Below are 22,326 nucleotides of genomic sequence, written 5' to 3' on the forward strand. Positions count from 1 at the left end.
ACTCTTTGAGATACCACAGTGTACAGAATCTCCACTGATCTGTCTCTTCTATGACCTAACTTAACAACACACAGGGGAAGCAGCTTGACAGAAATGCAATTCAAAATTACAACCATGATCAATTCTTGAAAGTGAAATTCAAAATGGGATTAAATTTACAAAGATGCTTAGGCACCTAAGGATACAAAACCTCAAAAGAGACTTATCCTTAAACAGCTTAGTCAAATTCCCCACATTCCCAATGAATCACTGAGATCACTCAGACAATCTATCAATCTCACCAGTTACCCATCTATATTTGAGGCATGCCACTGACCCCCACCCCAGCATGATAGGCATGAGTAAATTTAACACTGTAATCTTCTAAATTCTTAAAAAATCAGCAGCTGGGATATCTGCAGTCCATGCAAAGCTGTAGCCCCAGTTTCTGAGACGTCATGTCACTAATTCTCAGGACCTAGGGTTCAGAATAGATCCTGTTGAGAGGTTTTCTCACTAGAAATCCTGGCCTCTAGAGCAGGTTCTAGAAAGAAATGCTTTGTAACAAGACATCTAATACTCTAACACCTCCCTCAAGAACACACATGACCCAAGACTGTTTTTCAAGACTTACAAATGCAATCAAAGTAGTTCCTGCAGAAAGAAAAGCTCCCGCCAACCTTCACACACTTGTTACAATTCAAGGAAAAATTAAAGCCTCTTGATCAAAGAACACAAGAGTTGCTTGTAAAAACAACCTATGACACGTTCCTTTAACCCCATTAATCTCAAAAATGCCTGGAAAATTGCTGTTGGAAGTTAAAGGAAAGCATATTATCTTCAACTAATCACACAGCACTAGCAGATTGTCATATACCCAATTTAAATACCAATTCCCTTATCCTAGCAGTACTTCAGTTAGGTTAACAAACATACAATACATTTGTACCTTTGTCATGAACTCCTCCAGCTGGTCTATGAACTGTTTGGTTTGCTGCTGAATAAACTGCTCACAAGCTGATTTCAGATGACGATCTACGTCCTTCTTGGAGTCGATATAATGTTCTCTGATTTCTGGAGTACCCTTGAACAGAGAACAATTCTCTTCTTTTTAATTGCCAGAGATCACCACACACTTAATGACCCAACTTTTCTTAATGCAATTACCTCCAGTAAGAACTGTATCAAGGCGTTGTTGCTGTTCAATCTAAAAAATCTTGAAACTGCCTTAGGATTCAGGATTTTAAATGCTGCATCTGTGAATCAGAAAGTCACTCACACTGTAAGTCAATGACACTCAGCTCCAGGAACTACAAACTACAATCACTCATTTATGCATAAAAATGGCCCAGCATGAATTATTATGACTGCAACATTAATGACTCTAGCACTGCTCAGAGTGGATGCACAAGTGCACATGCACAGAAGCACACAAAGCTTAATTCACTACTTTTCAGTGGCACCTATGGGACACCTGTACCTAACAGATGCACAGTCTAAACAGATAAATACATTACAAGAAACTAACAAGTTGCTGATATTAACTGCAGTACTATAACCATGAAAATTCTGTGAGCTCTCCTTTTCTTCTTACTGTAATCTACAAGTGGAAGACTTACATAAGCTGTTTAGGCATTTACAAACAAAAATTTTGCACACATTGCCTGGGAAAACCAACTACAGTTGCATGAAATAACTTTTAATTGGCACTTTTTTCTTCTGTGCTTAGCTGTTTTAGTTAGGACAAAACAACAAAACATCAAGGTTGATAAACACTCATGTTTATGTTCTCTACACAAGCCTCAAGAAGGAAAAGCAATAATGTCTGTAAATAACACAAGATACTGAAATTACACCTATAGTCTCAACAGGATGCTGTCACACTGAAATATAGTCAAATTGGGAAAAAGAAAATTATTAGTTACAGTATAGCTTTTACCCTACTGTCAGCCATTTATCATCCTACACATCTATCTGCCTTTTTTTTCACTTCAAAAGGAATTCTGCACTCTGTATAAAACAGGAGGAGGGAAAAAAGACATAAAAGAAGTGTTTTCTGAGACATTAAATAAAGAGAGAATGTCAAATATATACGTTTGTAAATTTTGCACTGAAATAAGAATCTGCACTCTTATGCAGTGAAAGGTGAACATGGAGTCAGATTATTTTTGTTCTTTGAATTTTTTACTAGCAAGTTGAGATATTCCAAAGATTTCCCAAATTCTTGATTAGAAGAGTAGGAGCTAGTCCTTTTTCCCACCTAATATTTCAGTTACATGAACCTTAACATTATACTACTTCAAAGAAATTGGGCAAAAGCATGACTTTTACAGTAAGCAGTACTGCTTCATCTGTAAATACCAAACCAAATCTTAAACCTGTGTGCAGGAAGTTTGGCTAGAACACAGTAAAACTATTAGCCATATTATTTTTCCTCAATAACTCATCCCAAATATAAGAGCCCTACTGGCCTATGCTACACCACAGTAAGAATAAAGCACAACATATATCTTTTCAACACCACTGCCACCACCACCCAATATAAAGAAAGTGTTTTCCATTACTTACCACTACCACCTGCAAAGCACTGGCTGGCACAAAAATTTATTCCATTAAATGAATATGGAGAACAAACTTGTGTGTCAGCCAGGACAAGACACCAAAAGGATGTATTTGCCCTTTAACCTCCAGTCAACTAGAAACCACTCAACAGGTAGGAGGTTTCATTGATGTTCAAATGCAACAAGGAAATGGTTAGTGTAAGAAATGCATGCTTTAGAGATAAGACTGCAGCATTTTAGCAAGAAAGAGAAGTTATTTCTTCAGCTTTCTCTTCTGGAAAGGAAGGAGAGAAACTTGACATGCTTCCAATAATTTTTCCCATTATCCTCACAACTTGGAAAGTGCATGACAGTTCAATTTTGTGTTAAGAGCTTTTTTCCTGAATCTTATAAGGGAATAATAGTACAATTTCAAATACCATGACCATGGCCACTACTTCTATTTTCCTATGAGAGACATGCTCACATAATACCGATACTGTTCATTGAACTTGTAAAATAAGAAATACTTCTTCAAACAAAAACCTCACAGAAAGGTCCTGGAAATCTTCATTTGCTCTAGCTAAGTTGACTATGTATTGTTAAATTCCCCTGCTAAGCAGCAGTAAGGAAAGATATTCCTTTAACAGGCAGGAAAAGAGGAAAGACAGTTCTGTGCAATAGAAATGTAGATTATTTAGCTGTTCTTAAAAAAGACTGGATAAATGAGTTAGGTCAGCAGTGAAAGCAGGCAAACACATTTCATACAAAAATAAAGAATTTATTAGATACATTTTGAATTGCCCTGAGTAGGAGAATGGTTTTGGTTTTTTTCAGAAAAGCTAGGAACAAAGCAAGAGATGAGAAAAAGCATACAGGTCATTGCAAGTGAACATAAAATAAACCCAAAACTTTTGCTGGCACAAAGGGAGGACAATCCCATCCCATTCTGTAGCCAGCAGCTGTTTAGTACCTCTAGTTTTCTTAAGGTCCAGGGAAATTTCCTTAATGGTGAAATCAGTGTGGAAAGGAGCAATTTGTTCACGAAGAATCAGAAGGTGTTTTATTAAGAAAAGCTGTCCATCGACCTGGGTCTACAGCACAAGAGAAAGAACATGCATTACATGTTAAAAAAAACCCCCAAACAATTAAATGAGGAGCAAAGTTTCAATGTTTCCTCTTTTATTATTTAACAAGCTTTTTCCATTAGTCTGTAGTGTGATTAACTACACTCTGGGATCAACAAATCCCACTTCTGTACTATTCCTAATACACTGCACTACAGAAGCATTACTTCTACTTTAATGGGATACTTTATTCCCATTTCTTAGAAGAATTGGATTACACAGCCATATTACTAAATGTCCTCATTAAGTAAAGGTATCTACTATTTGAAAGATACAAATTTATTCTTCTTCAGAGAGAGGAATTATTTCATGTAATTCATATAATTTATAGTTGAAAAACATGAGGTTCTACATTTGTTTTCATCATTACAATGACTAAAAAAAGTCAATGTTCCTGTGATAAGCTTGATTAACTGTGCTGCCCTGCAAAGGTCTTACAACACATTTTTCTCACGTCATTAAACACTAAGCTTAGTTAATTTCTAAACAGTACAGCAAAGATACAAAGAGTAAAAGAAGGCCAAGTTCACTCCACCTGAATGATGCGTTTTGCACTGCTTGTTATTTTAACTACATGCTTTATACCGCGTGCTGGTTTTAATCTTTAAAGTTCATGGCCCATTGAGGTAAAAGGAGGAGGACTCTAGAACTCAAATTTGCTTTTGCAAGCTGGAGGAGGACTTTCCTTGATATAATGTTAAATAAAACAGAAAAGAAGAAATCATATTTAAATCTGCAGTTTCAACAAATAGAAATTTCACTAAAAATGAGTGGTGGAAAGGGCTTCCTGAGTTGTTTGGGGTTGATTTCGGGTTTTTTTTAATTCTTATATGCATCATTTTACCAGATAACATTAAAATAACATGCATCAAGAACAAAGTGGTAGAGATCCTAGTTCTGGGCCAACCTATTTAGGGTTCATTGCAGAACAAGTTTCATTCTCTGCAATACTTTTAAATCAATGCTGGCCAGGTACATAGTGCTGGAATTGGTATTTAACTGTAGAATTCTGAATCAGTTACACAGGAAATAGTTATCTGCTCAAGCTAAAGGGAAATGTAGCTTGCATTTCTTTTTAAAGATGCTATGTTTAACAGATTTTTTTAAAGGACACTCAAAAGAGACACTTTAAAACAAATAACTTCCAATCAGAACTAAAACCTTTTTCATTACTAAATATTTACTGCTTATAAAAATCCAACAATTTTAGCCTTCTAAGACTTTTCTTTTTTAATTCACTTCCTGGCTGTTAGGAGTCAGCAAATTACTACAAGATTTAAAGGAACTGTGACAGGAAAAAAAAAAGTTTACTCCAACTACTTAAACACAGTTAAAGTGTAAATGACTTGATGAATCTGCCTTGAATTCTGAGCAACACACCAGATCAAACCTTTTGATAATATAGTTCTGAGCAGAGAATACTTAAAACTTCTTCCCACTGAACATAAGTTAGAAAGATTTTTTAAAATTCGAACAATGGAGGCAGAGAAAAAGAGAAAAGAGTAACAGGCAGTGAAAATAAATACAAAGTCCCCTAGCAAAAATTTCCCTTTAGGCATCACGTCACGGAATTCCCATGAGTTAGAGCAGCCTGTAACATGATTACTATGATCTGTGTTCCACCTTTTCAGACAGGCTACCATGTGAATCATCATCTTTGCCCTGTAGTACATTAACTATAACTAAGAACTGACAAATCCATCAAGTCTCTGGGGGCAGAGCAACATGCTTTGACTAAGATTTTAACTGAATTCTGAACCACTGCTTCGTGACTTTAGATATACAAGGGGCTGGGGGCTGTGGAAATCATACCCAAAGCACAGATTCTGACCTTGTTTTTGCTGATGGAATCAGCAGCTCCCAGCAGCGACTGGATGCACGCAGATAAGGCCTCTTGTGATAATCCCTGAAACACTGCCCTCTGCAGGGAACAGGAAAAGGAAAAAAAGACCAACAAGAGAGGTGTTAGCAAAGCTCAGGCAGAATTTTAAGAGTTGCACTTCGTGAACGATGTGTTTACCAGCTTATTAAACTCCAGATCAACTAGCTACAAACATGTTGGCTAAGTGCAGGGACACAGGATGGAGCATTCACATACAAAAGCTTGCTACAACCACTCAGGCTGGAAGCAGGTACCAACACAAGCCTGCCCTGCTCACCCTGCAAGTCTGAATTGGCACCTGGGTAGCGACATGGTCAGTGACACCTCACACATTCAGAGCCAACAGCATGAATGGTGTGTGCTGGGTAACCTGACCAGGCACTCTTTGCGTGTCAGGGCAACTACCTGTGCGTGCAAGCTACACCTGCAACAGACACGAGATCATTCCAGTGAGCTTAACCTCAGGCAGACTCAAATTACCTCACATTTGTGACAGCTTAGTAAACAAACATGACAGCTGCCATGGCCCAGGGGACACGGAGCAAGTCCTTAAGTGACAGCAATATGATCCTACAGCTGAGCCATCCATAGGAACACAGCTCGCTCCCACCAGCACTGCAACAGAGCCCTGACTGCCGCAGACCTGCCAGCACCACTTCATTCATGCGTTCCCTATCTACAGGGTGCAGGCAAAGGGAGCCAGTTCTCCTACAGTGTCTCAGGGGAAAACTAAATTAACCTCTGTGCAGATACACTGTAAACAAGCCTTACAAACAACGCAGAAATCACCTCATTTACACAGGAATAGCTGAAAACAAGGGCAAATAATCATCTATTTTAGTGGGATTGATATTTCAAGCAATAAAGCATTAGTATTTTCTGGCTTCTTTTTTAGTAATAGCATCTTGGCAGGAGTTTTGTGTAACACACATCAAAGATATTTTGGAATCCATTAAATCTGTCTAATAAAGATACAACACATGCAGAAAGCAAAAACACTTGCATTAGTTTCCTTGGAGACTTAGCAGCCTTATATGCTGTTAAGTGAGAGACACAAAACAGATTCTAATGGGAAAGTCTTAAAATATGTGTTAAGTAAATATTGCTTTTGTTTCTGATAGACATGAAGATTTTCACTGTCTTAAACTTCGGAAATGTGCTTCTACGTTTTGGAACATGAAGAGATGTGCCACAAAAAAAATTCAGAACATTTTCAAAATGTAGAAGAAGCACAGTCACCATTTTTAAGACCAGACACATCACACAAACACATTCACCCAGTACTTTCAGCAATAAAACTGTTCCCTGTAATTGACCCAGAACTTTCAATTTTTTCTGGTCCTATTCACTCCTCAGCTTTGGTGAGACCAGTATCTTGAACATCAGACACTGAATTATTTCTGTAACAGCAAAAGCAATAGATGTACAAATCAGTGCCATTTTTCTAATTCTACAAATATAAAATTGTCTTGGAAATGATGACTTAAATTTCTCAGTTTGTTTTACATAAAGATAGCACCAGAAAGACCATATTTACACATAAATGCTCTACACACTTTATAACTTCATCTTAAAAATTAGATAAAGAAATTTTTGCATACATCTATACATCTGTACAGTTTAGAGAGACACACTAGAGTCCTTCTGACAGTAGGATACCACATTCCATGCAGATCTGCAGGTGAAATTGTGCTCTGATGTCTGGGATTAAGGGATTCAGCTGAACCTGTTTAAAAGCAAAATACATACATGAAAAGCTTGCCCATCTGTCCTTCCAATCAAAGGAGAGTGTAATATTGACTGTAATAAAAAATTCCATTTTATACTCTCAACACAGAAGTATGACATTTTATTTTACCCAAACAGGTTAATTTTTTTTTCCTTCTGAGCAGGTCAGTACTAGATTTCTGATGTGAATCGAGTACAAGCCTGTGAAAGACATGAATTTGCTTTCAGGAGCAGCCCAGCTTGACCTTTTTAAATGAGTTAGTGTTACAGGCATGTCTCCAATGACACATACTTCCCACTCAGCTAAACAGCTGAAATGATCAGTTACTGAAAAAAAAATAGCACAGGAGAAAAGAGGAAAAAGAAATGGTTAGAGATCATGGAATTACAGAAAATGATTAGGAAAAAAACCATTCTATTTATTCACTCTTTCCTTTCTGCTGGGAATAATACAACATGGATTGAACAATTGCAAAAAATATAGGGTTTAAACATAATTTATAAACTGTAAAAATAACTGCAAAACCAATTTTGTCAAGGTTGGTGTAAACATAAAAAAGTGCTCCTCCCAGGTGACCTTCATAATACCACAGTATGCTCAAAATGGATTTTCACAACACCTGACAGACAGAAGTCTGTTTTCATTTTGTCCTTAAATCAAGCTGGGAAACAGCTGAGTCAATAGCATCAGAACTCTGATTTCAAATACCAACCATTTTAAAAAAGTAAAATTTTTGTAGTTTCACCTGCTGATGGAAAATGCACTTGTGATTTTGCGATCAGTGAAGAAATCATCTGAAATAACCCAGTAAAATCTTTCTACCTCTTGCAACTATAAATTTATTGTCACAGTAATTAGAAAGCCTGTGAAGTCTTATGATATCAGTTTGAGGTTCCTAGGCTATTTATTAGTCACTTCAGCTACTCCTACAGGTCCTGAAATGGGAGAGAGGCACCTCTGAAGGACAAATAATCCAAATTATCTCAGACACATATCTTCAAATTATACTATATAGGTTCCTTCCATCTTCTGAGTATAGGTGAGATTTAAAGAACTCGCAAATTCCATACACCAGGGGTGAAGTACGATGAACTCCATTCTCAATGGGATTTGTGGAGTCCAGCTAGAAACACCTCTGCAGACTTTCCAAGCCAAAAGCAAGAAACTACCATGTAATCAAAAGGAATACAAGAAATGAGTGATAAAGAGCTGAGAAAGATGCTGCTGTGTAAATTACAACATTGTACCAGTCTGAACAATAATAAAATAAAAGGAGAAATTCTCCATGGATCTTCAACAGTGATTTAAATATTTCTAACACTCAAATGATTGGCATCAAAACAGCCACATTTTATGAAATTTTATTCCAATTTCCTGTACAGACACATGGGTCACATGTTTAAAATGTCAAGGAGTAAATTCAGAATTATTTTAAATACGTATAATTTAAGAGACATGCCTGACACACCAAATCACCTTTCCCATCTTAGCACAGCTAAGAAACAAAGGTATCCTCAAGTACATATCTTGATGGCAGGGACACTTTTCAGTGGAGAATACAAAAGCTCAGGTATATACAAAGTACAATAGAAGCTGTTGGTTGCAAAAATAGTTGCTTCATATAACAGACTGTACTCGAAGCACAAAGAAATAACACCAAAAGAACAAGATCAGGCTGTTTCTCATCTAAAATACAAAACGAAAACTTTTGAGACAAAGCTCACCTCTAAAAATTGCTTATGAATTTGTCTAAGAAAATAACCCATGCAACTTTCTCACAGATGGTTCACGTGAATGCTCACATTCCATGAGATTTATGCATTAATTTGACAATATGAGATGTATTTCATACCAGATTTAACTAAGCTGCAGGACTCGGGATCTTCTAGCCGGACATCTGAAAATGAAGCTTCAGATGGCAGCTTCTTCTGTTCCTCTTTCAAACTCTGTGCAATTTGCTGCAAAGAAAGATACACAATAATATTTTAATATCACATAACACTGCTTTGGTTACAACAGGTAAAATCATGCTAAATTGCAAAAGAAATCAGCTACACTCAGCTTCCAGTGTTTCAAAGACATTTAGAAGAAATAGGCACATGTTTCCAAAACAGTGGCAGAAATATTGCATACGATAAAGATTCTCAAATACGTATCTGTGTAAAGCACTGCTCTTTCCATTTTGCCTGTTTTACTGATCTCTCAATAATGACCTATAAAGTCACCTCGAAAGAAAAGTTCAAAATAGGGAAACCCAGTTCAACACTTACTTGGATTTTAAACAGACCACTTTTTATGGCTTTATTTCTATAAATGATATGCGCATATGGCCCAAAAGTACTCTCTAGTTTATTCCCTGTGGGAGTTCAACCAAAAGCCTTCCCCTAACATTACTCAACATTTCCACACTTCAACCTTTTCCACTACTTGGTCGGCTTCAAAGCAACAAGAGGCAGCAAGAATGGGCAAAGAACTGCATTAATATTTGAGCAGAAGAGCACAAGAAACATTTCTGCCCCCTGCTTTTAACATTTTAATAATTCATTTACTAAGACAGAAGGTCTCTCTAAATAGCAAGGTTTTGAGGTTTAAAAGCAATCAAGTAGCAAAATGAATCTCAAACCAGGCAAAAACTGAAGTCTTATGAGGACATAGGAAGAGCAGCATAATTTCTCAATTTGGAATGAACTTTCTCTTCCTTAACTGAAGGGCCACAGGACCTTTGTTAGAAAATAAGGCCTCATACAGACCAAAGAAGAGAATCAATTGCCTGAAGATGCTTATTAGTCCTTAAACTTGCAGTACAAAGAGCAGGTACTCAACAGACTCACTAGCTTCAGGGTTTAAAACCCCACGGCTATCCCACAAAATTGTCAAAGTACAAACTGTAGTACAATAAAAGCTTTAGATGTATGTGTATAAAGACAATATCATAGCAACATGAGCTCACTACTGGTAACTTTCTCACAGTGTTTCTTCCATTTGCAGGCAAGACTTGAGCCCAGTAAGGTACAGTCACACAATATTAATGTCTTTCAGCCCACAGGAAAATACATATACTTTAGGGAGGGAGGGAGGGTGAAGAGAGAGATAAGACAGACAGACAGACAGATAAGTAGCTTCTCTACTTTTTATAAGTAATGTTCTGATTCTGAAATCAAACAGCAGCTTCTCTACCAACTGGTCAGCTGGAACTAAGTCCTACAATTTTCTAAACACCACCAGCTATTCTGGCAGCTAGGTGGAAAGCAGAATAATGTAGCAATAAAATTTGGATCTTGCCAGTCCATGTTGGAAAGGCCACCTCAGTCACCTCAGTCCTTTGACAGCTTGGGCCTCCCATTACAAAATGAATGGCAAGAGTTATTTGGAGGGGGACCTTTACTATGCTTTACTGCTTCCATGTAGTCTTCATGCAGTTGTAGCTTGTTCTAGTCAAAAACTCATTAAAGGTTTCTCATTGGGCATTCATTTATTTCTGTGAGTTGTTTCATTCTGAAACTTTCATCAATATAGCATTAACCTTTCAAAGTAAGTAGGATACATTCCAAAAGGAACATTGAGTCAAAGGGCTTGGAATAACTAAAAAAAATGGCTAATACTGATAAGAATTTAAAAAGGGCTTCTGGAAGCCATTGCTAACATGTTAAATTATCTAAAGCAAGTTTCCCTCTCACACTGCCTGAGCACAGGGTACACACATGCCTACCAAAAGCTAGTTGACCAGTAATTCTTAAAACAAACTTGCAGCTAACTGGGACTGTCTAAAGCATCTCTTCAATTCCAGCTCAACTAGAAAATACATTGGGTAATACCTATTACTTAAATAGGTAATGTAAATGTAAATAAAAATTCAGAAGCTTCAAGTTTTGATAAAACTGTTAACTGTGAGAACTACTGCCATTGTCACTAAGTTTGACATAAAACATTGACATCTAGTTCAGGGCCATAATTTAGTCAGCAGGTGTCAATTTAAAAATGCCAGTAACACTAAATACACCTAAGGACAGGGAAACCCAAGCTGCAAGGCACTGTACTGCACCTACACTGCATGTACAAAGTCAAGGACAGTGAAAAAGCTGAGGTTGTACCTCCATCATTTCCAGCTTGTCAGGATAGGCAAGATCGCCCGGTGCGGGCTTGTAGCCGGTGATGTCAGTCTGAATGTAAATGTGCGTCCTATAGACAAGGCGCTCCTGCACATCTTCCAACATCTGCTTGACACCAGCTGCAAATGCACCCAGTTGCTCAGCTGACAAAGGTAAGAACAGGCACAAACTTGTTAATGACAAAACAAGCTTATAGAAACACAAGTTTGAAGTATCACATACAGGACCATAAAAACCTGGCTTGCTGCGGATGGAGTCAGGGTATTTTTGGAACAGCAGCATGCAGACAAATTTGTGACAAACAAGGAGTTACTGAACCCGATGCTGCGGTTGCTTTGGCTCCCCAGATTTTCATTATGCTATGAAAATGCAACCTCACACTGATGACCTCAGATGCCTTGCTAGAATTAAGGGTTCTAATTATTTCAGACCTGGGTACATTCAGTGGAATTTTGATGGGAACAACAGAGCAAGGTGGCTTTGGATCCATCACAGCCAATACCCGTGGTGTGACTGTTGGGAGCTGATAAAAACAGATAAACCAATGTAGCTCACATCAAACTTGTGAATTATTTTATCAGCCCAAATTTAAGTAATAGTAAGACACTTCTTATGATAAGCCAAAAGATTACATCAGCAAGTTTTTTCCCATTCCCAACAGTGTTCCAATTATACTTCCAGGAAAGTGAAAAATTCTTCATGATTACTGGCACAGCTTCAGAGACAAGGAGCTACACTGGGTGATATACCAAGTATATCACCAAGTACCAAGTATCAAGGATGATTTCTATTTACTGCCTGGTGCAATAAAGACTGTGAAAAGATTCCATAATTCCACTGGTCATATTATGAGACACCAGGTCGGCTCACTCCTATGAGACTTTAGGCTCTGCATACTTAAAAAACTCCAAAATCTACACTGCTACTTTACTCCTCTGCCAAAGTTACAATTTCTAATCTGGGAAATGTGACATTAAGGAGAATTGAAAAAAAAATCAGTTTGCATTCCTTTATGATCATTATGCAGAAAGCTCTACATGGATGATGCAGTAGCAGGGCCAAGTAACGTAGTTCGTTAATTTACAAAGTTAATTAGATCAACCCTGGAGCATGTATACATATGGGGTGGATGCTTGCTAGCATTAGTACAATCTAGAGAAAACATGACTAACATCAGTACATTACTTAAAATGATGCTATGCACAGACCCAAATATGCAGACCTTCACTATAAATGAAAAAGCATAAATAATTTTACATAAACATGTCAAATATGAGATTAGGTTAATATCCACTAGAAAGAAATAAGCATCTAGAATTTCTGACTATGCAATTAAACAATTTTATCAGTTAAGAAGACACTTAAAAACAATAATCTTCAGTCTATGAGTTACCATTGTTCTGTACATGATCCTCTAGCATCTCATTTTTGAGAATCCCACAGAGCTCAGAAAGTGTCTCTAAGTGAATGACATGGATGATCATTGGCCTCAGGACATCATACAATGAAAGACACAACTTCTCCAAGAGTTCACTAAGAAGAAAGAAAAAACAAAGCAAAATACTTTCAGGATCCCCAAAAAGCAAAAGAAAATTTTATGACAAACATAGACTATTTTGTGGCAAAGATTTTTGAAAGGGGGGAGAGAAAAAAAGTGTCATAGAAGACTTCAGACAAGACTGTTTAAAACATAAAACCACTATTTCCTACAAAGTAGGAAAAGTTTTCCTTTTAAAAGATGTAACATATCAACTGCTTAAAAATGGTGTTACAGCTTTTAATTAAATTTAAAATAAAATTTTAAAAACCCAAATAAACAAAAAAAAAAATCTATACAAACCAACCAACAACTCAACCTGTCACAAAGGGAAGACACTGCAACCTGGTTTATTTGGCTTCTGTGTAAAAAAATGCTCCTGCTGAGCTCAGAATCATAAGCCAAATTTTCCCTTGAGAAAAGGCTCATCTGATTGCAAGGATTCAACAGTGTCAGGAGCACACAAGGAGGGATGCAGGAGGAGAAGCTTGGTAATGTTTTCTGTCATAGCTACCAACATCTCAGAGCACACTTTCCAATCTAACTGTAGTTATGATATCACTGCAGTGGCACACCACTGTATCCATTGAAGAAAAAACCATTGAAGAAATCCAACCTCAATGCATTTTTTTCTTTCATGCTCAAAGTGATGCATATCTTGGTTAAGACACCAAAGCACTCACTCTATATATTTTTGCCATTCTCAATGCTCCCCTCACTAATCACATAATATGCACTAATGCTATTGCTAGAAGCTGAAAATTCAAGTAATTTCCCGGTTAGAGTTGGAAATATAAACATCAAGAACAAGAAATAATCACAGTGTGATAAAGATATTGAGTTTGCTGCACAATTTGGGTTTTTTTTAATTCACAAAAAATGTCTGTTAATAGGGCAATGACACTTCCATTCCTCAGACAGAGAACAAAAATGCTCATGAAAGAATACTCAGAAGAAACACTTTAAAGCCTCTTCCTTTGCATCCTATAGCACTATAAGCAACCTGATAAAACATTAACTCTCCATTTTAAAAGCAGAAACAAAAGAGAAAGTTTCATCAGCCTTATTATTAAGTACAATACTCAATCTCAGATCTCTACTCTTGGGTAGAATTTTGGTAAACTCTTATCTCTACATAGACACCTGGCTGTAATTTCTTCAGAGCACCTTAGCACTGCAAAAAAGAAAATGAGGTCATGTTTTACACTAAGAGAAACCTAATAAAGTAGCTACTATATGAAACATTTTTTAAAAAATATTTATTTAGATGTAGGCAAAAAAAAAAAGGGAAGTTCTTAGGAAAGGAGGTAATTACATTCCATTCCATCAAAATTAAAAAAAAAACAGAAGTCTACTATCATTCTTGGTGTGAATAGCACTAGTGACAACATTTCTGGCTGAACAACATTTTATACTTGATTTCAATCAGGGATGTTTAGTCCAGGATTTGGACTGAGATAGCTAAGCTGATTCTGAAGCAAATTTATTTTAGTTACCTCAATTCTGAGCCTGCCCCACACAAGACCACAATTCTTCAGAAAACACTGGGCCTACTCTGGCACTATGGTTTATCTCTATTGAAGCTTTATGCAGTTTTGGTTTCCCTTTAGCTTTGAAGGATGGGGAGGGTACTGGGCACTCTTTTTTTCAGGTTACACACTTGTATAACTTCAGCTGCTCTCAATTTAAAACATTGCAACACTCAAAACCAGTGTATTGCTTAGTCATTAATAAGTTAGACTTACACTAATAGGAACACACTTAAGTTAGGAACTTTACAGAAAGGGAACATGACCTACCCAAATTTCAAAATCAAGTATCAGTACTAAAACATACCAGAAAACTGGAGGAGGGGCATAATCTATTCAAATGCTTTACCATTACAGGTCTGTTGTAAAAAACTCAACAATACTTTTACATTGCAATTACTGTGTGAAGCATCATCCTGTCCCTCTTTTAGATTTAGGCTCAGGAGACTGGGACACTGTTCTTGTCAGGCATCCACTACCCTGCCTTCTGTTCAGCCCAAATACAGGCAACATGCAAATATTCCTTGACAGTAAGGGCAGCTCATTAAATCCTTCCAGAAAAATAGCTGGAGCTCATCAGCCTAATTTCAGACTGAAGCAAAAGCACTAGTGCAACAGGCTGTGCAAAACAGGCTGCACAAAAACAGCTGAGAGCTGTAGACTTCTACAGCTATTTTCAAAGAACCTGAATATCTTTACCTCTTTCAGACTATCTACAGAGCATTTGCAAAGATTATTTATGGAGAAGGGGAACTATCAGCTTTGCTTGCAGAAAGAAGAAAACACAAGAACATCAAATTCTGACACTAGAAGTGATTGAGGTGTTTTTTTATCTTGCTAGTTCTTACCAAACCATTTGAACACAGTTCTGTTTGCCACAAAATATTGTCTTCTACATCACAACACACTAAATACAACATCCATTAAAACAAAACCAGCATCTACCACCTACTCCAGTTTTGGTGTTGGTTTTGTGAAGAACTCATTGTAAAGCTGGTGTTCATCCTGGCATACATGGACCATAAAGGCACAACCACTTCGTACCTGTATTCACAGAAATACAAATACTTGATTATTAATTCTTTTCCTTGCATCAGTATCAAAAGAGATATTAGAGGTATGATTACTATGTATGATATACTGTGTTGTGATTATTACAGCTACAATTAAACTGAAGGTTTGTAAAATTCAAAAGCAATGAGATGAACCCTAAGACTACAGGCTGAAAAGATGTTACTAGCCAAATAAAAGCTCACTGTACAACTTCTGTCCCTTTTTTGTTTCTGAAATTGAAGTAACCACATTTTATGCTTCTTTTTTATCCTTCCCCCTCTGTGAGGTTTGTAACAGGGTGGAGTCTTTACAGAAACAAAACATGTATGTCTTGAAAATATTAGTAGAATGTTAATGATTCAAACTCACAGACAACAGTAACAATGCTGCATGTAAATGATTTAATTAAGTTAAGTTCATTTTTCCTGGAGGAGAGAGGATTAAAACATGACAAAACCTTCACAACTCATGACTACTTTACCTACCAGAGCACAATGATCTCTGTTATTCTGGCTGGTTAATTCTGTAACTGTGCTAGCGATACTTGGACCAAGCAAAAGCTCCCGCTGGTCGAGGTAACATTGATGGATTTCATTGAGAACTTGCTGATACCTAGCCAAGAAATTAAAACAGTAACTGCATCCTGAAGATCATTTTCTGGCACACATAAAATGCATTCTAATACCCTCTTTAGGTCTATGTAATTTCAAATTTCAATTTTTAAAACTTTCTTTTAAACAAATAATGTGTTTAACAGTACTTAAACAAAAGTAAATATTTTCAAAACTTAAAACTGTTGAAGATAAATTATGTAGACATACTCACTCTGGCATTTTTTCAGATCTTTGCTCTACTTGTTCAATAAGAGTCTACTCAAAAAAAAACAGAGAAAGAAGTATTATCAGTAAATTACTTTTTTGTAGTAATTGGAAAACAGTTCGTAGTATTTTTCCATGGATACAATATGTAATCTTTGGACATTCACACTTGCACAATGTGCAATCTCTGCATTCACACTAATAAATTCAAGCCTCATTTTCATAACTTCCTTTTTGAAAGTTAGTTACCAGCTACTTACTCTGACTTTGGGAGCAGCTGCTCTGAATTTCACATAAAACAGCGTGAAGGCATTGTCAGAATTTGGCACAGCTGAAGGATCCTGAAAGAAGAGATGAGTAATTGGTTAAAAAGCAAAATACTATATTTGGCTTCTAGTATATAATGGCTGAGATAATTAGGCTCTAAAACAGGGTATTGGCTGTTTATGCTTATGCTTCCAGTGAAACAGCTCTTTGCCACTTCCTACCAACAAAGGCATGCTGGCTTCAGAATTTAAAGTCAGATGGAAGAACAAAACCCAAACCAAGCGTTTCACCCAAAAGCCTCTACAGGAAAAGGAATTAATTTTCAGTAATTATGACATTCTCCATTAGAGACAAAAATTTTCTCTGGACCTGCCAGAGAAGTAGTGATTGTTGGTCCTTAATATGTAGTACTAAAATGGAACAAATTGCCCTTTTATCTGCCGGTCCCAAGGCAGAGAAGCTAAGTTTCAGCTTGCATTCAAGCTACAACCAGAATATCAAATCTTGAGGCAGCTCCCCCTACAGCTCCTCAGCCCAGTGGGGCAGACAGCCTGAACTTAAGACAAATTCTAGCACTAACAAAGCAGAGCAGAGACTCAGTTTAAGCACCAAGCTTTCCTCCTCTTATTCCTACTGAAGTGAGAGAGAAGAGATGGTCTTCTTTAGAAACATCATGTGGACAGGTAAACTCCACCACCCTCACCTCCTATTTTCATCCCTGTAAGCAACCTCATCATCCCTCCATAAAAGTGCATTAAAACCTCCACTCACATGTGTGCATCACCAAAGAACATCCAGATCTCAGCCCCTTTCCAGTCCTGACAGTCTTGTTCTGTTACAATAGGAAACCTCAATACTTGATCACAACTAAAAAACACTGATCCAGTACTGCACTTGTAGCAGGAGCCATTTAATGTTTCAAAGAATAAAAATATCCAAAAAATCCCCATGCATATGGGAAGGAAAAGGTCATCCAACTCTTAAAAGATGCATCCTTCCTGACTTAAAACTCCTAAGCAGCAACTCAAATTCAGAAATTAGGTTATGCACTTCTTTCTGTAGACATGCTCATTATCAGAGATGTTCAATTTTGTTTAAATTCAGCTCAGTTAGAGCAATCCACTGGCATCAAAACAAGCTATGATACCTTTTTTTCTTAATAAAACCTAGTTTTGTACCAAACACAAAAAATGTTCAATGCCACTTAACCAAGATCTTCACTCCACTACTCTTACACAAGTTTCCATGAACACTGCCTAAAATTCCCTTCTTTTTGGTGTGCCAGTTCTCAATTCTAGCATCTTTAGTTTCACTTATTATCCCTCAGGACACCAAGTCTGCCTGTAATAGAACTGAGCACAAGGTACAAAACAATTATTTGGAGAAGGAATCTAAGTGCATAGGAAGAGACATTCCTCTCTCCCTTCTGCTCTGCCAGAATATTGCAGCATGAGACTATCAACATTTTAATGAGACCAAAAAAACCTCCCTGCTCACATTTATGCCTACATCTCCCTGGAGTGAGAGGGAGTAAACACCTGGACAGGGTGTCTCTTCCCTGGGACACTCTAGCATCACTGTCAAAACTTTAAACTGAAGCAAAAAATACTGGCAAAACTAATGGGAAACTGGCACAGTTGTTATCTGCAGCTACACAACACACTGCAGAATAAATGAACATTTACATGACCAAGAGCACCCAAGAATACTTACCAGAATGTAATATTAAAATGATCATGGTATGAACTCGGAGTTGTGCTTTACAATTACCATCCAGCTCCTGTACACTTTTTTCAAGTATTCGTTTTAATCTCTCTCTGTCTCCAAAGCAATCTACCTCCAAAATAAAACAGCACAGTACCTCTTTCTCTTGTGTACCTTCCCCATTTGGCAACACACCAAGAGACAGTTCAGAGCTCCGCTGCACACTCTGGTTCAGGAAAGCAACTGTCTGGCCATCTGGTGTCTCTAACACAGTCCTTCATCCATCCCTGGCTTTCACTAGCTTACTGCTCATCTACTTCAATTCACTGACTTCATCTTCTTCAATTTCCATCATTTTTTAATTATTACTACTATTAAATCTTTTGGATCACTAGGTCTCTGTCATACTTGGCTGAGTATTGGACAACCTACACAAACACCATAGTGTTTGCACTGACCTATTTTCACAAAAATCTGCTGACACATCCCACCTTAAAAAAAAAATAAAAAGAGAAGTCTTTGATGTTATAATAGACTCTTTAGTACAGCTCCACTTCCCACTTGCTGGTTCACCTTACCCTTTTCATTAACTGGGTTGTGAGGTTCTGTAGTGTATTCACAGTGTATGTCTTGATAAGGTGCATAGCTTTAGAAAGGCATTGTTTAAACTTCGTCAAATATACAGGATAGTCTTTAAAATTTGGCTGAAAGAAAGAAAAACATCCATTTAAAATAGAAATAGTAATAGTCAAAAATTTATCAAAACTTAAAATACGTAACTAGCCAGCTTGTACAAACTAAAAGCAGTATTTTACAAAAAATTAAGCAGAATAATAAGTATATTCACTAAAAATTTCTTACATTTATAAAGCACCATCCTTAACTTCTTCCTGTATTTGGCACAGAAAACTTTTTATAGGGGGGGAAAAAAAAATTACACAGTTGTAACATTTTAACCAAAAATACAGAATGACTTACATGTGATGAAATATATGCAATACAATCATCAAGCTTAGCCAGCATGGGAATGAATCCTTCACTGTTCACGGACAGCGTAGGGGAATTCAATTTCTTTGGAAAACAAGACAAAGCATCATTGTAAGGAACCTAAGCACATTACTGTTGGTGACTAAGTTCAACAGACTGGTAAGCTTTCGTTTTCTAAGACTATTAACAATGAAATAATACTTACAGTGTTGATATTTTCCAGCTCGTTAAAGTAAGAAAGTTTCTGCTGGATGTTTTCAGCCAGGTCAACAAGTTCGGACTATTAAAGAAACAATAAATAAAAGAAAATCATCAACCTAGCAAGTGGTTTAAATATATATGCATATATACACACACGTGTGTGTGTATAAAATTATTAAGCCTCCCTTTCAGCTTTCAGCACACACCATTGTTCAATAGCTCCAAGTAACTTGCAACTAATTAAGTACAACAAAAGATGCAGAATACAGCAGTGCTCTCTTGCTCTTCTGCCAGACACTGACACATTATTTTCAGTAGTGTATTTGAAATAATATATACTACAGGTTTGTCACTATCTCACAGGCAATGCTGCATAACGACAGCAGTGCGGCCATCAGTATTACAGAGAATTGTAAAAATCCTGTATCTCAGGACTGGAGTTTTAAAAAGTTGTCTCTTACCCAGTCTGACTATGAAAAAAAACATTCATTGTATCACTGTTGCAGCAGTTCATCAGTAAAAAAAAAGTATCTGGGAAATAAGCTCCCAACTTTAAGGATCTTGCAGAAAGCAGCTCAAAATATTTCTGCAAATATGAATTATTAATTCCACTACAGTTTGCACTTGTCAGGCATCAGTTACAAAAACTCTCCTCAGCTAACTTTCTTCATTAAAGCATATATTGACACATACTGAATATTTGACTGCAGAGCCTGACACCCCAGTTTTAGGTGAAACACTACCAAAAAATTAAGTCCAAAGCAAATGGATGTATTGTTACCACACCTCACATGTTTTCCCAGCCCACAAAAAAGAAATTGTCATTTAAGATGTCTTAGCAGTTCCCAGTAATCCTTCCATCAAAGATTACCTGCTCTTTCAAAAGCTGTTCACAGGCCTCATGCAGAGTTCCTGTCTTTGTGGACACAAAAAGATACTGTTTTTGCAGTGACTCCAGGTGCTGAAGGGCACTATTCACATCATTCAAGATAGCATCACACTGCTCCTGAAAGCCAGACAAGTAATCCTTCATCTGTCTAGAAAAAAGAGAATCAACAGATAACAGAAGTAAAATTTCCCTTTCTGTATTTGCAAATCCAGCTGCCTGCAGGGACACTGCCACCACTTTTCTCCTTTTAGAAATAGGAGATCACTTGCATCAAACAAGAGTGCACAATAAGCAGATGTTTCATTATCTCAGAAATAACAGAGCTGAAGGGTCTGGAATAGCCATTCCATTTCCCTGACATTCCTTATAGCAAGCCTACCTAGAAAGCAGCAGCTTGCACCACAGCTGGTCTGGAGCATGTGAATACTGTCTAAATGGGCAGCACAAACACACTGACTTCTGCAGCAGCCAAATTCTACCTGCCTTGCAGGTGTGTTAATTTGGGTCTCTTCTATTTCCCTTTAAAAATTACTTTTGCTCTCCTGAAGTAGCTGAAATTATTTGGAGGATTCAAAACTTACTGTGAGGATTGAAAGAGGCTTATATGAAATAGATCCGGTGTCTAACGTCACCAGATTTGTCCAAGGCTCAATGCCGACAAAAACTCTAAATAATAACTAGATGTTATGCCAAGCATTCGGCTTATCTAAAGCATATTAAAAATTAATTACTCTTGGATGTCAGCTAAAACTTCAGAGGTCTACTTTACCATGTACAAAGCTGCAAGTAATGCAATTCCCTGTATCCATGTGCAACAGGCAAAGAAATTATTCATTCTCCTTCTGCACCTTTGGCTTCCTGCAGACAACAGCGTACTGGCCATCCTACAAAGCCCTGTGCATCCATGGCACACTTAAGCACCTGTGTGCACCATTACAAACATGCCAACTGACAAAGGGCAAGCCTGCTACTCCTTTTAGGTTCTTAATGATCAGGTCACAGGATCAGTATATGCCTCACCCTCTGCTTTTAGGAAAAATCACGTCCTCAAATGTCAGAGCAAAAGAGAAAGAAAGAGCCCAAAGAAAAGCAGAGGAAAAACAGAAGAGGGACTACAGCAACATCTCCTTGTGGCCAAGGGCAAGTTTGAGAAGTCTCAAAACTGAAGCTAGTTTCTATAAAAGCCACAAGCAGATCTAGCTAAGCCATTCAGCTGAACTTCAGATTCCCAAGGAGTAACTGTCAAAGTCAATGGGAAGGGGTTCTTCTGAACCTGATGGAAAAGTCAGTTACACAAAACCAGATGAGAATGGCAAGACTCAAAACGAGAGGCGAGCAAAGTGTCAAGGAATGCAGGGAATGCAGATACAGAATGACAACCACAGTCACTGATGAGCCAAATGGTGAGAACAGAAATGACCACCAGCCACATCTGGTTACACAGTCTTGCCCTCAGAAGATGACAGCAATTGAAAAATCATAGGAAAGCTCTTAGACTGTTTTTGTCTACAGCCCTGTCTGTAAGCCAGAACTAATCTCCATTTGTCTAAATACACTGGGCACTTCAGAAGGAAATCTGCATTCCCTTAACTGCTCTGCCACTTGGGCAATGGCCTTTGGGAGTGAGGCACACAGCCTTGGAAAGCCTCAGCTGCTCCAACACATTCCCCCACTCCCTGCCAGCTGAATGTGAACACGTGGTAACATTAATGGACAAGATGAAGTCCTTCAAGGGTGGAACTGCTTATAGTGAAAAGAACTGAGGAAGAGCACGTACCTATACTTGGCACCTTCATCTTGATCCATCTGTGTTTGCACCTGAGCAAACCAGGAGAAGAACTAGAAGAGATTTTATGGTGTGAACAATATAGATTATCACATGCAATCAATTAAAAAAAAATCAAATCTATGATCTATGAAATGAAGATGAGCTTTTGTTGAAAACAGAGCTGTTTCAGAATTCAGTTATTAATTT

The 22,326-nt window shown here is 37.4% G+C and overlaps 1 protein-coding gene across 2 annotated transcripts in view; it reads right to left on the reverse strand.

The window, feature by feature from the left end:
- The window catches only part of COG3 (component of oligomeric golgi complex 3), a 30,735-nt gene that overhangs the window by 5,726 nt on the left and 2,683 nt on the right, over nucleotides 1–22,326 (reverse strand). For both annotated transcript variants that reach the window (XM_030234311.2, XM_050980033.1), the window contains 17 exons: nucleotides 22,129–22,190; nucleotides 20,334–20,499; nucleotides 19,467–19,541; nucleotides 19,253–19,345; nucleotides 18,853–18,978; nucleotides 16,564–16,644; nucleotides 16,311–16,354; nucleotides 15,971–16,097; nucleotides 15,385–15,476; nucleotides 12,760–12,899; nucleotides 11,349–11,509; nucleotides 9,110–9,215; nucleotides 7,130–7,254; nucleotides 5,478–5,567; nucleotides 3,493–3,613; nucleotides 1,147–1,235; nucleotides 929–1,063 (listed from right to left, as the gene is read on the reverse strand). In XM_030234311.2, the coding sequence (XP_030090171.2) occupies nucleotides 929–1,063; nucleotides 1,147–1,235; nucleotides 3,493–3,613; nucleotides 5,478–5,567; nucleotides 7,130–7,254; nucleotides 9,110–9,215; nucleotides 11,349–11,509; nucleotides 12,760–12,899; nucleotides 15,385–15,476; nucleotides 15,971–16,097; nucleotides 16,311–16,354; nucleotides 16,564–16,644; nucleotides 18,853–18,978; nucleotides 19,253–19,345; nucleotides 19,467–19,541; nucleotides 20,334–20,499; nucleotides 22,129–22,190 (1,833 nt within the window). The remainder of the gene's footprint in view (nucleotides 1–928; nucleotides 1,064–1,146; nucleotides 1,236–3,492; nucleotides 3,614–5,477; nucleotides 5,568–7,129; nucleotides 7,255–9,109; nucleotides 9,216–11,348; nucleotides 11,510–12,759; nucleotides 12,900–15,384; nucleotides 15,477–15,970; nucleotides 16,098–16,310; nucleotides 16,355–16,563; nucleotides 16,645–18,852; nucleotides 18,979–19,252; nucleotides 19,346–19,466; nucleotides 19,542–20,333; nucleotides 20,500–22,128; nucleotides 22,191–22,326) is intronic.

The sequence above is a fragment of the Serinus canaria genome, chromosome 1, assembly GCF_022539315.1.
Source record: "Serinus canaria isolate serCan28SL12 chromosome 1, serCan2020, whole genome shotgun sequence".
NCBI classification, from domain to species: domain Eukaryota; kingdom Metazoa; phylum Chordata; class Aves; order Passeriformes; family Fringillidae; genus Serinus; species Serinus canaria.